The following is a 15533-nucleotide window of genomic DNA, read 5'->3' as shown; positions in this document are numbered from 1 at the left end:
AGTCTGATGGAGCCAATCCAATGGTGTGTTCTGGCAGTTGGGCTTTTCATTAGGCCTCCTTGTTGTTTTAGGAGTCCCTGGTGACCTTGCCCTCTGCCCCTTCAGCAGAATCCCATTCTCAGAGCCCATTTCCTAGGCTCAGGGCCCTCAGGTAGGCACTCCACATGGAAAACCCACCTGCATTTCGTCCTTCTAGTAAGCAAGATGCCTTCCATCCAAAGCAGCCACTGTACTAGGGGTTTTGATGCATATACTTTTTGGGCTGTCTACATTCTCAAGTGTGGAATGCGGGTGTCTTCCGGATATGAGCTTCCAGGCTGGCACTCAGAGAATATCCAGCAGAGCCTGATATTCTTCTTGAGACAGAGGCAGCTCAGGTGTTGCGTCCATTTGCTGCCCTGCACCTTCCAGATGCACAGGGCCTGGGGAGTGGGTCTCCCCTCGAACTTCCATCAGCAGTTGATCCAGGAGGAGTTCCACAGGGCCAATGTTGCACCCTTGAGTGAGAGCCTGTTCTTGGCCTTGTCCTTCAGGCTGTGCCCATTGTGGTAGCTGAGACTCTCTGCAGAAATTGGTTGGGTCGCTATAACTCGAGGATTCCTTGGAAACACAGTCCGTGGCAGCCAGTTGCAAGATGGATTCCTGGACACCCTCGTGCTCCTTGCCACCAGAATTTCCATCCAGATCCAGAGGGAATGGCCCGTGACCCTCCACTTGGTCTTCTTCCAGCAGTTCATCAAGGAGGAGTTCCAGAGGTCCTGCCTGGTATGTTTGAGTGGCTGTGTGTGATTGGCCTGGTCCTTCGGGCAGTGCCACTTGGGGATGCTGGGACTCTTTGTGGAAGTGGGGCTGGTCGCTGGAGCTCGAGTTCTCCATGCCCACACCTCCTGCAGCAGCCAGCGGCAACAGGATGTCCTGTGCTGCCTCATCCCTGCCACTGAGACCTCCAGTTGCCACATCCTGCACTTGTGAAGCAGGCACATCTTGATCCGGAGCGCGGGCTCGCCGCGCTCTTCTGTTCTGAAACCATATGTGGATCGTGTCCTCGGGCAAACCTGTCCTCTGGCCCAGCTCCTCCCTGGTAGCAAAGCCTGGCAACGGGTTCCTCTCAAAGGCTTGCACTAGGATCCTGCGCTGTTGCAAGTTGAGTCGAGTGCGAGGCCTTCTGCTGTCCGAGGGCATGCTGCTACCTTGTGACCTGGAGCCAAAGCCTTCCTCGAGCTGTTGGGAGGCTAGCGGAATGGAGCCTCTGCTGGACCGCTTTGGGCCGTGCCTCACCTCTCCAGTGCGACTTTTTCGGTTCTGAAACCACACTCGGATGCGGGACACAGGGAGCTGTATTTGCCTGGCCAGTTCCTGCCTGTCCCAGAAGCTCGGGTATTGGTTCTTGCTGAAAGCTGATAGCAGGGCCTTCTTTTGCCAGGCCTGCCAAACCGTCTTCCTGCGCCGAGATTCCCGCAGCACACAGCTGCTATCCACATTGCTTCCAGCTTCCATGCTCCTAAGGATTCGATGCCAGGAGTCCTCAAGCTGGAGAATAGAGTCAGGACCGCTCCAGAACAAGCGCAAGCTTCAGCAAATGCCGGCCGTAGGGCTGGGACCCCTGCCCTTAAATACCTCTGCCTCTGCTCCGGGAGCTCCGCCCACTCGAGAGGAGCCGTGGGCTACAGTCGACCTCCAGACCCTTGAATCAAGGTCATGCCACGAAGCTCTACACCTGCCACGCCTCCCACCTGAGAACAGGACACCCGGAACAAGACCTCAAGAAACCTATCAGACTCAGCAAAGTCTCTCCCAAAGTCTCGCAGTCCCTTGCATGCCATTCTGGACACAGAACAAGGAAGCACAAAAAAATGTCCTAGGAATCAACCATCCAGCAGACAGATCGTCCAAGGACGGAGCACCATAGGTCCTTCCTGGCTTTGCGCAGAGTTTCCAGGAAATCGTGGAGGTGGTAAGCAGGCTTCAGAAGAGGAAGGCAGAGTGGAGTCTGCCTTAGGTGGTATCACTAGGCAATTGGAATGCGTGCTGATCTCATCCCATCTGGATCCACAGGGGTTGGAAGAGAAGACACCCAACTGAGGATCCCAACCACTTGTCCTGAGACCCAAGGACATCACTTCCAGGGATCATGCAAGTCATGGCACTTCGTTCCTGCTTGTAGAGCTAGGTGGTAGTTGGGAGCAACAAAACTCTATTGAACCGAGAGAATAGAATAGCACATGCAAAAAGAAAGTCTTTTACACAGGCAAATAGGCCGAAAGCCACAAAAGTTCATGTAGAGATTCGGGAATGCGCATTCATGCATTTCCTGTCAGACCAGTTGGGCCAGAATTTCAGGAATTCTCACAATTAACATGGTCCATGCAAACACAGGCGCGAACACACTCACACACACACACACACACACACACAAATAAAACAAATACAAATCATACACACACACACAACACAAGCACACACACACAGACACTCACACATGCACCTGCAAACACACACACACAACACAAATACAAATAACACACACACACACACACACACACACACAAGCACACACACAAACAGGGCCAGCAAATCTTACATGTGAATGTGGAACAAAAGACCCAGAACCTGTGCTGAAAGAACTGTGTAAGCCCTATGCTCGTTGAGGCATTGTGGCTGCATGCACCCAAGGCCAACTGCCTACTTGTAGGCAATTGCAGTCTTCAGGTGGGTACGGAGGGACCTCACATTAGGGATTGCAGGGCCGTGCTAGGCTTGGGAAACTCAAGGTTAAAAGACGGATACGGGAGAGTGTTGGCGACACCTCACAGTGGGAGGATGAAGGTACTCGGCTTGTCAGATTGAATCTGTGTCAATCCTGGAATGAGTTGTTCACGATACTTTGGTTGCACTCCATTTCCAGGATGATGTTTAGTTACAGTTTTGTGGCCTTACATACATTCTTCTTTAAGTTGACATTTTCCCCGCTTGTTTGCTTTAGCAAACAGTGCCATGTCTGCATTGAACACTGATCAGCTTTCCTTGTTCTTTCCCTTTCAGACCTCTCATCCCTCCTCACTGCCTTCCCAAGTCTTACCACCCTTGGAATTGGAAAGCTCATGCCTAAACCAAACAGCCAATTCAACCACCCATACAAACACACAAGCAATCAAGCAAGCAAACAAACAAACAAACAATGCAAATCTTTATTGGATGCAAAGGCAAGTAGAACAAAGCAAGACAAAACAAAACAAAAGTAAACTAAACAAATGTGCTAGGAGTACATACAGAATGGGTGGTTTGTTAGTCATCTCACAGCTAAGCATAAGGCATTGGTAAGAAGAGCAGCAGTTCTTAGTCCCAAGGAAGAAGTCTTCATAACTCCTTCCTGGTTTAGTGTCCTGAGATGTGTAGCCTATACCTGGTGACCCATGAGATTTCTGGAGTCTGATGGAGCCAATCCAATGGTGTGTTCTGGCAGTTGGGCTTTTCATTAGGCCTCCTTGTTGTTTTAGGAGTCCCTGGTGACCTTGCCCTCTGCCCCTTCAGCAGAATCCCATTCTCAGAGCCCATTTCCTAGGCTCAGGGCCCTCAGGTAGGCACTCCACATGGAAAACCCACCTGCATTTCGTCCTTCTAGTAAGCAAGATGCCTTCCATCCAAAGCAGCCACTGTACTAGGGGTTTTGATGCATATACTTTTTGGGCTGTCTACATTCTCAAGTGTGGAATGCGGGTGTCTTCCGGATATGAGCTTCCAGGCTGGCACTCAGAGAATATCCAGCAGAGCCTGATATTCTTCTTGAGACAGAGGCAGCTCAGGTGTTGCGTCCATTTGCTGCCCTGCACCTTCCAGATGCACAGGGCCTGGGGAGTGGGTCTCCCCTCCAACTTCCATCAGCAGTTGATCCAGGAGGAGTTCCACAGGGCCAATGTTGCATGCTTGAGTGAGAGCCTGTTCTTGGCCTTGTCCTTCAGGCTGTGCCCATTGTGGTAGCTGAGACTCTCTGCAGAAATTGGCTGGGTCGCTATAACTCGAGGATTCCTTGGAAACACAGTCCGTGGCAGCCAGTTGCAAGATGGATTCCTGGACACCCTCGTGCTCCTTGCCACCAGAATTTCCATCCAGATCCAGAGGGAATGGCCCGTGACCCTCCACTTGGTCTTCTTCCAGCAGTTCATCAAGGAGGAGTTCCAGAGGTCCTGCCTGGTATGTTTGAGTGGCTGTGTGTGATTGGCCTGGTCCTTCGGGCAGTGCCACTTGGGGATGCTGGGACTCTTTGTGGAAGTGGGGCTGGTCGCTGGAGCTCGAGTTCTCCATGCCCACACCTCCTGCAGCAGCCAGCGGCAACAGGATGTCCTGTGCTGCCTCATCCCTGCCACTGAGACCTCCAGTTGCCACATCCTGCACTTGTGAAGCAGGCACATCTTGATCCGGAGCGCGGGCTCGCCGTGCTCTTCTGTTCTGAAACCATATGTGGATCGTGTCCTCGGGCAAACCTGTCCTCTGGCCCAGCTCCTCCCTGGTAGCAAAGCCTGGCAACGGGTTCCTCTCAAAGGCTTGCACTAGGATCCTGCGCTGTTGCAAGTTGAGTCGAGTGCGAGGCCTTCTGCTGTCCGAGGGCATGCTGCTACCTTGTGACCTGGAGCCAAAGCCTTCCTCGAGCTGTTGGGAGGCTAGCGGAATGGAGCCTCTGCTGGACCGCTTTGGGCCGTGCCTCACCTCTCCAGTGCGACTTCTTCGGTTCTGAAACCACACTCGGATGCGGGACACAGGGAGCTGTATTTGCCTGGCCAGTTCCTGCCTGTCCCAGAAGCTCGGGTATTGGTTCTTGCTGAAAGCTGATAGCAGGGCCTTCTTTTGCCAGGCCTGCCAAACCGTCTTCCTGTGCCGAGATTCCCGCAGCACACAGCTGCTATCCACATTGCTTCCAGCTTCCATGCTCCTAAGGATTCGATGCCAGGAGTCCTCAAGCTGGAGAATAGAGTCAGGACCGCTCCAGAACAAGCGCAAGCTTCAGCAAATGCCGGCCGTAGGTCTGGGACCCCTGCCCTTAAATACCTCTGCCTCTGCTCCGGGAGCTCCGCCCACTCGAGAGGAGCCGTGGGCTACAGTCGACCTCCAGACCCTTGAATCAAGGTCATGCCACGAAGCTCTACACCTGCCACGCCTCCCACCTGAGAACAGGACACCCGGAACAAGACCTCAAGAAACCTATCGGACTCAGCAAAGTCTCTCCCAAAGTCTCGCAGTCCCTTGCATGCCATTCTGGACACAGAACAAGGAAGCACAAAAAAAATGTCCTAGGAATCAACCATCCAGCAGACAGATCGTCCAAGGACGGAGCACCATAGGTCCTTCCTGGCTTTGCGCAGAGTTTCCAGGAAATCGTGGAGGTGGTAAGCAGGCTTCAGAAGAGGAAGGCAGAGTGGAGTCTGCCTTAGGTGGTATCACTAGGCAATTGGAATGCGTGCTGATCTCATCCCATCTGGATCCACAGGGGTTGGAAGAGAAGACACCCAACTGAGGATCCCAACCACTTGTCCTGAGACCCAAGGACATCACTTCCAGGGATCATGCAAGTCATGGCACTTCGTTCCTGCTTGTAGAGCTAGGTGGTAGTTGGGAGCAACAAAACTCTATTGAACCGAGAGAATAGAATAGCACATGCAAAAAGAAAGTCTTTTACACAGGCAAATAGGCCGAAAGCCACAAAAGTTCATGTAGAGATTCGGGAATGCGCATTCATGCATTTCCTGTCAGACCAGTTGGGCCAGAATTTCAGGAATTCTCACAATTAACATGGTCCATGCAAACACAGGCGCGAACACACACACACACACACACACACACACACACACAAATAAAACAAATACAAATCACACACACACACAACACAAGCACACACACACAGACACTCACACACGCACATGCAAACACACACACACAACACAAATACAAATCACACACACACACACACACACACACACACACACACAAGCACACACACAAACAGGGCCAGCAAATCTTACATGTGAATGTGGAACAAAAGACCCAGAACCTGTGCTGAAAGAACTGTGTAAGCCCTATGCTCGTTGAGGCATTGTGGCTGCATGCACCCAAGGCCAACTGCCTACTTGTAGGCAATTGCAGTCTTCAGGTGGGTACCGAGGGACCTCACATTAGGATAGCAGGGCCGTGCTAGGCTTGGGAAACTCAAGGTTAAAAGACGGATCCGGGAGAGTGTTGGTGACACCTCACAGTGGGAGGATGAAGGTACTCGGCTTGTCAGATTGAATCTGTGTCAATCCTGGAATGAGTTGTTCACGATACTTTGGTTGCACTCCATTTCCAGGATGATGTTTAGTTACAGTTTTGTGGCCTTACATACATTCTTCTTTAAGTTGACATTTTCCCCGCTTGTTTGCTTTAGCAAACAGTGCCATGTCTGCATTGAACACTGATCAGCTTTCCTTGTTCTTTCCCTTTCACACCTCTCATCCCTCCTCACTGCCTTCCCAATTCTTACCACCCTTTGAATTGGAAAGCTCATGCCTAAACCAAACAGCCAATTCAACAACCCATACAAACACACAAGCAATCAAGCAAGCAAACAAACAAACAATGCAAATCTTTATTGATGCAAAGGCAAGTAGAACAAAGCAAGACAAAACAAAACAAAAGTAAACTAAACAAATGTGCTAGGAGTACATACAGAATGGGTGGTTTGTTAGTCATCTCACAGCTAAGCATAAGGCATTGGTAAGAAGAGCAGCAGTTCTTAGTCCCAAGGAAGAAGTCTTCATAACTCCTTCCTGGTTTAGTGTCCTGAGATGTGTAGCCTATACCTGGTGACCCATGAGATTTCTGGAGTCTGATGGAGCCAATCCAATGGTGTGTTCTGGCAGTTGGGCTTTTCATTAGGCCTCCTTGTTGTTTTAGGAGTCCCTGGTGACCTTGCCCTCTGCCCCTTCAGCAGAATCCCATTCTCAGAGCCCATTTCCTAGGCTCAGGGCCCTCAGGTAGGCACTCCACATGGAAAACCCACCTGCATTTCGTCCTTCTAGTAAGCAAGATGCCTTCCATCCAAAGCAGCCACTGTACTAGGGGTTTTGATGCATATACTTTTTGGCTGTCTACATTCTCAAGTGTGGAATGCGGGTGTCTTCCCGATATGAGCTTCCAGGCTGGCACTCAGAGAAGATCCAGCAGAGCCTGATATTCTTCTTGAGACAGAGGCAGCTCAGGTGTTGCGTCCATTTGCTGCCCTGCACCTTCCAGATGCACAGGGCCTGGGGAGTGGGTCTCCCCTCCAACTTCCATCAGCAGTTGATCCAGGAGGAGTTCCACAGGGCCAATGTTGCATGCTTGAGTGAGAGCCTGTTCTTGGCCTTGTCCTTCAGGCTGTGCCCATTGTGGTAGCTGAGACTCTCTGCAGAAATTGGTTGGGTCGCTATAACTCGAGGATTCCTTGGAAACACAGTCCGTGGCAGCCAGTTGCAAGATGGATTCCTGGACACCCTCGTGCTCCTTGCCACCAGAATTTCCATCCAGATCCAGAGGGAATGGCCCGTGACCCTCCACTTGGTCTTCTTCCAGCAGTTCATCAAGGAGGAGTTCCAGAGGTCCTGCCTGGTATGTTTGAGTGGCTGTGTGTGATTGGCCTGGTCCTTCGGGCAGTGCCACTTGGGGATGCTGGGACTCTTTGTGGAAGTGGGGCTGGTCGCTGGAGCTCGAGTTCTCCATGCCCACACCTCCTGCAGCAGCCAGCGGCAACAGGATGTCCTGTGCTGCCTCATCCCTGCCACTGAGACCTCCAGTTGCCACATCCTGCACTTGTGAAGCAGGCACATCTTGATCCGGAGCGCGGGCCCGCCGCGCTCTTCTGTTCTGAAACCATATGTGGATCGTGTCCTCGGGCAAACCTGTCCTCTGGCCCAGCTCCTCCCTGGTAGCAAAGCCTGGCAACGGGTTCCTCTCAAAGGCTTGCACTAGGATCCTGCGCTGTTGCAAGTTGAGTCGAGTGCGAGGCCTTCTGCTGTCCGAGGGCATGCTGCTACCTTGTGACCTGGAGCCAAAGCCTTCCTCGAGCTGTTGGGAGGCTAGCGGAATGGAGCCTCTGCTGGACCGCTTTGGGCCGTGCCTCACCTCTCCAGTGCGACTTCTTCGGTTCTGAAACCACACTCGGATGCGGGACACAGGGAGCTGTATTTGCCTGGCCAGTTCCTGCCTGTCCCAGAAGCTCGGGTATTGGTTCTTGCTGAAAGCTGATAGCAGGGCCTTCTTTTGCCAGGCCTGCCAAACCGTCTTCCTGCGCCGAGATTCCCGCAACACACAGCTGCTATCCACATTGCTTCCAGCTTCCATGCTCCTAAGGATTCGATGCCAGGAGTCCTCAAGCTGGAGAATAGAGTCAGGACCGCTCCAGAACAAGCGCAAGCTTCAGCAAATGCCGGCCGTAGGGCTGGGACCCCTGCCCTTAAATACCTCTGCCTCTGCTCCGGGAGCTCCGCCCACTCGAGAGGAGCCGTGGGCTACAGTCGACCTCCAGACCCTTGAATCAAGGTCATGCCACGAAGCTCTACACCTGCCACGCCTCCCACCTGAGAACAGGACACCCGGAACAAGACCTCAAGAAACCTATCGGACTCAGCAAAGTCTCTCCCAAAGTCTCGCAGTCCCTTGCATGCCATTCTGGACACAGAACAAGGAAGCACAAAAAAATGTCCTAGGAATCAACCATCCAGCAGACAGATCGTCCAGGGACGGAGCACCATAGGTCCTTCCTGGCTTTGCGCAGAGTTTCCAGGAAATCGTGGAGGTGGTAAGCAGGCTTCAGAAGAGGAAGGCAGAGTGGAGTCTGCCTTAGGTGGTATCACTAGGCAATTGGAATGCGTGCTGATCTCATCCCATCTGGATCCACAGGGGTTGGAAGAGAAGACACCCAACTGAGGATCCCAACCACTTGTCCTGAGACCCAAGGACATCACTTCCAGGGATCATGCAAGTCATGGCACTTCGTTCCTGCTTGTAGAGCTAGGTGGTAGTTGGGAGCAACAAAACTCTATTGAACCGAGAGAATAGAATAGCACATGCAAAAAGAAAGTCTTTTACACAGGCAAATAGGCCGAAAGCCACAAAAGTTCATGTAGAGATTCGGGAATGCGCATTCATGCATTTCCTGTCAGACCAGTTGGGCCAGAATTTCAGGAATTCTCACAATTCACATGGTCCATGCAAACACAGGCGCGAACACACACACACACACACACACACACACACACAAAAAAACAAATACAAATCACACACACACACACACAACACAAGCACACACACACAGTCACTCACACATGCACATGCAAACACACACACACAACACAAATACAAACACACACACACACACACACACACACACACAAGCACACACACAAACAGGGCCAGCAAATCTTACATGTGAATGTGGAACAAAAGACCCAGAACCTGTGCTGAAAGAACTGTGTAAGCCCTATGCTCGTTGAGGCATTGTGGCTGCATGCACCCAAGGCCAACTGCCTACTTGTAGGCAATTGCAGTCTTCAGGTGGGTACGTAGGGACCTCACATTAGGGATTGCAGGGCCGTGCTAGGCTTGGGAAACTCAAGGTTAAAAGACGGATCCGGGAGAGTGTTGGTGACACCTCACAGTGGGAGGATGAAGGTACTCGGCTTGTCAGATTGAATCTGTGTCAATCCTGGAATGAGTTGTTCACGATACTTTGGTTGCACTCCATTTCCAGGATGATGTTTAGTTACAGTTTTGTGGCCTTACATACATTCTTCTTTAAGTTGACATTTTCCCCGCTTGTTTGCTTTAGCAAACAGTGCCATGTCTGCATTGAACACTGATCAGCTTTCCTTGTTCTTTCCCTTTCACACCTCTCATCCCTCCTCACTGCCTTCCCAATTCTTACCACCCTTTGAATTGGAAAGCTCATGCCTAAACCAAACAGCCAATTCAACCACCCATACAAACACACAAGCAATCAAGCAAGCAAACAAACAAACAATGCAAATCTTTATTGATGCAAAGGCAAGTAGAACAAAGCAAGACAAAACAAAACAAAAGTAAACTAAACAAATGTGCTAGGAGTACATACAGAATGGGTGGTTTGTTAGTCATCTCACAGCTAAGCATAAGGCATTGGTAAGAAGAGCAGCAGTTCTTAGTCCCAAGGAAGAAGTCTTCATAACTCCTTCCTGGTTTAGTGTCCTGAGATGTGTAGCCTATACCTGGTGACCCATGAGATTTCTGGAGTCTGATGGAGCCAATCCAATGGTGTGTTCTGGCAGTTGGGCTTTTCATTAGGCCTCCTTGTTGTTTTAGGAGTCCCTGGTGACCTTGCCCTCTGCCCCTTCAGCAGAATCCCATTCTCAGAGCCCATTTCCTAGGCTCAGGGCCCTCAGGTAGGCACTCCACATGGAAAACCCACCTGCATTTCGTCCTTCTAGTAAGCAAGATGCCTTCCATCCAAAGCAGCCACTGTACTAGGGGTTTTGATGCATATACTTTTTGGGCTGTCTACATTCTCAAGTGTGGAATGCGGGTGTCTTCCGGATATGAGCTTCCAGGCTGGCACTCAGAGAATATCCAGCAGAGCCTGATATTCTTCTTGAGACAGAGGCAGCTCAGGTGTTGCGTCCATTTGCTGCCCTGCACCTTCCAGATGCACAGGGCCTGGGGAGTGGGTCTCCCCTCGAACTTCCATCAGCAGTTGATCCAGGAGGAGTTCCACAGGGCATCCTTGAGTGCATCCTTGAGTGAGAGCCTGTTCTTGGCCTTGTCCTTCAGGCTGTGCCCATTGTGGTAGCTGAGACTCTCTGCAGAAATTGGTTGGGTCGCTATAACTCGAGGATTCCTTGGAAACACAGTCCGTGGCAGCCAGTTGCAAGATGGATTCCTGGACACCCTCGTGCTCCTTGCCACCAGAATTTCCATCCAGATCCAGAGGGAATGGCCCGTGACCCTCCACTTGGTCTTCTTCCAGCAGTTCATCAAGGAGGAGTTCCAGAGGTCCTGCCTGGTATGTTTGAGTGGCTGTGTGTGATTGGCCTGGTCCTTCGGGCAATGCCACTTGGGGATGCTGGGACTCTTTGTGGAAGTGGGGCTGGTCGCTGGAGCTCGAGTTCTCCATGCCCACACCTCCTGCAGCAGCCAGCGGCAACAGGATGTCCTGTGCTGCCTCATCCCTGCCACTGAGACCTCCAGTTGCCACATCCTGCACTTGTGAAGCAGGCACATCTTGATCCGGAGCGCGGGCTCGCCGCGCTCTTCTGTTCTGAAACCATATGTGGATCGTGTCCTCGGGCAAACCTGTCCTCTGGCCCAGCTCCTCCCTGGTAGCAAAGCCTGGCAACGGGTTCCTCTCAAAGGCTTGCACTAGGATCCTGCGCTGTTGCAAGTTGAGTCGAGTGCGAGGCCTTCTGCTGTCCGAGGGCATGCTGCTACCTTGTGACCTGGAGCCAAAGCCTTCCTCGAGCTGTTGGGAGGCTAGCGGAATGGAGCCTCTGCTGGACCGCTTTGGGCCGTGCCTCACCTCTCCAGTGCGACTTCTTCGGTTCTGAAACCACACTCGGATGCGGGACACAGGGAGCTGTATTTGCCTGGCCAGTTCCTGCCTGTCCCAGAAGCTCGGGTATTGGTTCTTGCTGAAAGCTGATAGCAGGGCCTTCTTTTGCCAGGCCTGCCAAACCGTCTTCCTGCGCCGAGATTCCCGCAGCACACAGCTGCTATCCACATTGCTTCCAGCTTCCATGCTCCTAAGGATTCGATGCCAGGAGTCCTCAAGCTGGAGAATAGAGTCAGGACCGCTCCAGAACAAGCGCAAGCTTCAGCAAATGCCGGCCGTAGGGCTGGGACCCCTGCCCTTAAATACCTCTGCCTCTGCTCCGGGAGCTCCGCCCACTCGAGAGGAGCCGTGGGCTACAGTCGACCTCCAGACCCTTGAATCAAGGTCATGCCACGAAGCTCTACACCTGCCACGCCTCCCACCTGAGAACAGGACACCCGGAACAAGACCTCAAGAAACCTATCGGACTCAGCAAAGTCTCTCCCAAAGTCTCGCAGTCCCTTGCATGCCATTCTGGACACAGAACAAGGAAGCACAAAAAAATGTCCTAGGAATCAACCATCCAGCAGACAGATCGTCCAAGGACGGAGCACCATAGGTCCTTCCTGGCTTTGCCCAGAGTTTCCAGGAAATCGTGGAGGTGGTAAGCAGGCTTCAGAAGAGGAAGGCAGAGTGGAGTCTGCCTTAGGTGGTATCACTAGGCAATTGGAATGCGTGCTGATCTCATCCCATCTGGATCCACAGGGGTTGGAAGAGAAGACACCCAACTGAGGATCCCAACCACTTGTCCTGAGACCCAAGGACATCACTTCCAGGGATCATGCAAGTCATGGCACTTCGTTCCTGCTTGTAGAGCTAGGTGGTAGTTGGGAGCAACAAAACTCTATTGAACCGAGAGAATAGAATAGCACATGCAAAAAGAAAGTCTTTTACACAGGCAAATAGGCGAAAAGCCACAAAAGTTCATGTAGAGATTCGGGAATGCATATTCATGCATTTCCTGTCAGACCAGTTGGGCCAGAATTTCAGGAATTCTCACAATTAACATGGTCCATGCAAACACAGGCGCGAACACACTCACACACACACACACACACACACAAATAAAACAAATACAAATCACACACACACACGCACACACACACACACACACACACACACACACACAAATAGGGGCCAGCAAATCTTACATGTGAATGTGGAACAAAAGACCCAGAACCTGTGCTGAAAGAACTGTGTAAGCCCTATGCTCGTTGAGGCATTGTGGCTGCATGCACCCAAGGCCAACTGCCTACTTGTAGGCAATTGCAGTCTTCAGGTGGGTACGGAGGGACCTCACATTAGGGATTGCAGGGCCGTGCTAGGCTTGGGAAACTCAAGGTTAAAAGACGGATCCGGGAGAGTGTTGGTGACACCTCACAGTGGGAGGATGAAGGTACTCGGCTTGTCAGATTGAATCTGTGTCAATCCTGGAATGAGTTGTTCACGATACTTTGGTTGCACTCCATTTCCAGGATGATGTTTAGTTACAGTTTTGTGGCCTTACATACATTCTTCTTTAAGTTGACATTTTCCCCGCTTGTTTGCTTTAGCAAACAGTGCCATGTCTGCATTGAACACTGATCAGCTTTCCTTGTTCTTTCCCTTTCAGACCTCTCATCCCTCCTCACTGCCTTCCCAAGTCTTAGAACCCTTGGAATTGGAAAGCTCATGCCTAAACCAAACAGCCAATTCAACCACCCATACAAACACACAAGCAATCAAGCAAACAAACAAACAAACAATGCAAATCTTTATTGATGCAAAGGCAAGTAGAACAAAGCAAGACAAAACAAAACAAAAGTAAACTAAACAAATGTGCTAGGAGTACATACAGAATGGGTGGTTTGTTAGTCATCTCACAGCTAAGCATAAGGCATTGGTAAGAAGAGCAGCAGTTCTTAGTCCCAAGGAAGAAGTCTTCATAACTCCTTCCTGGTTTAGTGTCCTGAGATGTGTAGCCTATACCTGGTGACCCATGAGATTTCTGGAGTCTGATGGAGCCAATCCAATGGTGTGTTCTGGCAGTTGGGCTTTTCATTAGGCCTCCTTGTTGTTTTAGGAGTCCCTGGTGACCTTGCCCTCTGCCCCTTCAGCAGAATCCCATTCTCAGAGCCCATTTCCTAGGCTCAGGGCCCTCAGGTAGGCACTCCACATGGAAAACCCACCTGCATTTCGTCCTTCTAGTAAGCAAGATGCCTTCCATCCAAAGCAGCCACTGTACTAGGGGTTTTGATGCATATACTTTTTGGGCTGTCTACATTCTCAAGTGTGGAATGCGGGTGTCTTCCGGATATGAGCTTCCAGGCTGGCACTCAGAGAAGATCCAGCAGAGCCTGATATTCTTCTTGAGACAGAGGCAGCTCAGGTGTTGCGTCCATTTGCTGCCCTGCACCTTCCAGATGCACAGGGCCTGGGGAGTGGGTCTCCCCTCGAACTTCCATCAGCAGTTGATCCAGGAGGAGTTCCACAGGGCCAATGTTGCACCCTTGAGTGAGAGCCTGTTCTTGGCCTTGTCCTTCAGGCTCTGCCCATTGTGGTAGCTGAGACTCTCTGCAGAAATTGGTTGGGTCGCTATAACTCGAGGATTCCTTGGAAACACAGTCCGTGGCAGCCAGTTGCAAGATGGATTCCTGGACACCCTCGTGCTCCTTGCCACCAGAATTTCCATCCAGATCCAGAGGGAATGGCCCGTGACCCTCCACTTGGTCTTCTTCCAGCAGTTCATCAAGGAGGAGTTCCAGAGGTCCTGCCTGGTATGTTTGAGTGGCTGTGTGTGATTGGCCTGGTCCTTCGGGCAGTGCCACTTGGGGATGCTGGGACTCTTTGTGGAAGTGGGGCTGGTCGCTGGAGCTCGAGTTCTCCATGCCCACACCTCCTGCAGCAGCCAGCGGCAACAGGATGTCCTGTGCTGCCTCATCCCTGCCACTGAGACCTCCAGTTGCCACATCCTGCACTTGTGAAGCAGGCACATCTTGATCCGGAGCGCGGGCTCGCCGCGCTCTTCTGTTCTGAAACCATATGTGGATCGTGTCCTCGGGCAAACCTGTCCTCTGGCCCAGCTCCTCCCTGGTAGCAAAGCCTGGCAACGGGTTCCTCTCAAAGGCTTGCACTAGGATCCTGCGCTGTTGCAAGTTGAGTCGAGTGCGAGGCCTTCTGCTGTCCGAGGGCATGCTGCTACCTTGTGACCTGGAGCCAAAGCCTTCCTCGAGCTGTTGGGAGGCTAGCGGAATGGAGCCTCTGCTGGACCGCTTTGGGCCGTGCCTCACCTCTCCAGTGCGACTTCTTCGGTTCTGAAACCACACTCGGATGCGGGACACAGGGAGCTGTATTTGCCTGGCCAGTTCCTGCCTGTCCCAGAAGCTCGGGTATTGGTTCTTGCTGAAAGCTGATAGCAGGGCCTTCTTTTGCCAGGCCTGCCAAACCGTCTTCCTGCGCCGAGATTCCCGCAGCACACAGCTGCTATCCACATTGCTTCCAGCTTCCATGCTCCTAAGGATTCGATGCCAGGAGTCCTCAAGCTGGAGAATATAGTCAGGACCGCTCCAGAACAAGCGCAAGCTTCAGCAAATGCCGGCCGTAGGGCTGGGACCCCTGCCCTTAAATACCTCTGCCTCTGCTCCGGGAGCTCCGCCCACTCGAGAGGAGCCGTGGGCTACAGTCGACCTCCAGACCCTTGAATCAAGGTCATGCCACGAAGCTCTACACCTGCCACGCCTCCCACCTGAGAACAGGACACCCGGAACAAGACCTCAAGAAACCTATCGGACTCAGCAAAGTCTCTCCCAAAGTCTCGCAGTCCCTTGCATGCCATTCTGGACACAGAACAAGGAAGCACAAAAAAATGTCCTAGGAATCAACCATCCAGCAGACAGATCGTCCAAGGACGGAGCACCATAGGTCCTTC

At 51.9% G+C, this 15533-nt stretch overlaps 3 protein-coding genes across 3 annotated transcripts; all 3 read right to left on the bottom strand.

Annotated features, from left to right (window-relative positions):
• Positions 1 to 324: 324 nt before the first annotated feature.
• On the bottom strand, positions 325 to 4923 carry LOC116886964. Its single transcript, XM_032888459.1, has 3 exons — positions 3772 to 4923; positions 1669 to 1733; positions 325 to 1552 (listed from the first exon to the last, which is right to left on the bottom strand). Exons 1-3 carry the CDS (start codon positions 4921 to 4923, stop codon positions 325 to 327), a joined length of 2445 nt encoding a protein of 814 aa, XP_032744350.1.
• A 5674-nt stretch (positions 4924 to 10597) lies between these two features.
• Positions 10598 to 11816, bottom strand: LOC116886963 (double homeobox protein 4-like protein 4). The gene has a single exon (XM_032888458.1). It carries the CDS (start codon positions 11771 to 11773, stop codon positions 10598 to 10600), a length of 1176 nt encoding a protein of 391 aa, XP_032744349.1. The 5' UTR covers positions 11774 to 11816.
• Positions 11817 to 13941: 2125 nt separating this feature from the next.
• LOC116887529 (double homeobox protein 4C-like) lies at positions 13942 to 15261 on the bottom strand. The gene has a single exon (XM_032889159.1). It carries the CDS (start codon positions 15112 to 15114, stop codon positions 13942 to 13944), a length of 1173 nt encoding a protein of 390 aa, XP_032745050.1. The 5' UTR covers positions 15115 to 15261.
• Between the last annotated feature and the right edge of the window lie 272 nt (positions 15262 to 15533).

Source organism: Rattus rattus, chromosome 18, assembly GCF_011064425.1.
Source record: "Rattus rattus isolate New Zealand chromosome 18, Rrattus_CSIRO_v1, whole genome shotgun sequence".
Lineage (NCBI taxonomy): Eukaryota > Metazoa > Chordata > Mammalia > Rodentia > Muridae > Rattus > Rattus rattus.
This window is presented reverse-complemented; position numbering and strand designations above follow the sequence as displayed.

Coding starts and splice junctions, on each gene's coding strand:
- LOC116886964 (XM_032888459.1), bottom strand. CDS start 4,923: ATGGAAGCTGGAAGCAATGTGGATAGCAGCTGTGTGCTGCGGGAATCT. Junction 1,734..3,771: donor TGTCTCAAGAAGAATATCAG/GCTCTGCTGGAT, acceptor TCCTGTTCTCAG/GTGGGAGGCGTGGCAGGTGT. Junction 1,553..1,668: donor CAAGGGTCTGGAGGTCGACT/GTAGCCCACGGC, acceptor CTTGTTCTGGAG/CGGTCCTGACTCTATTCTCC.
- LOC116886963 (XM_032888458.1), bottom strand. CDS start 11,773: ATGGAAGCTGGAAGCAATGTGGATAGCAGCTGTGTGCTGCGGGAATCT.
- LOC116887529 (XM_032889159.1), bottom strand. CDS start 15,114: ATGGAAGCTGGAAGCAATGTGGATAGCAGCTGTGTGCTGCGGGAATCT.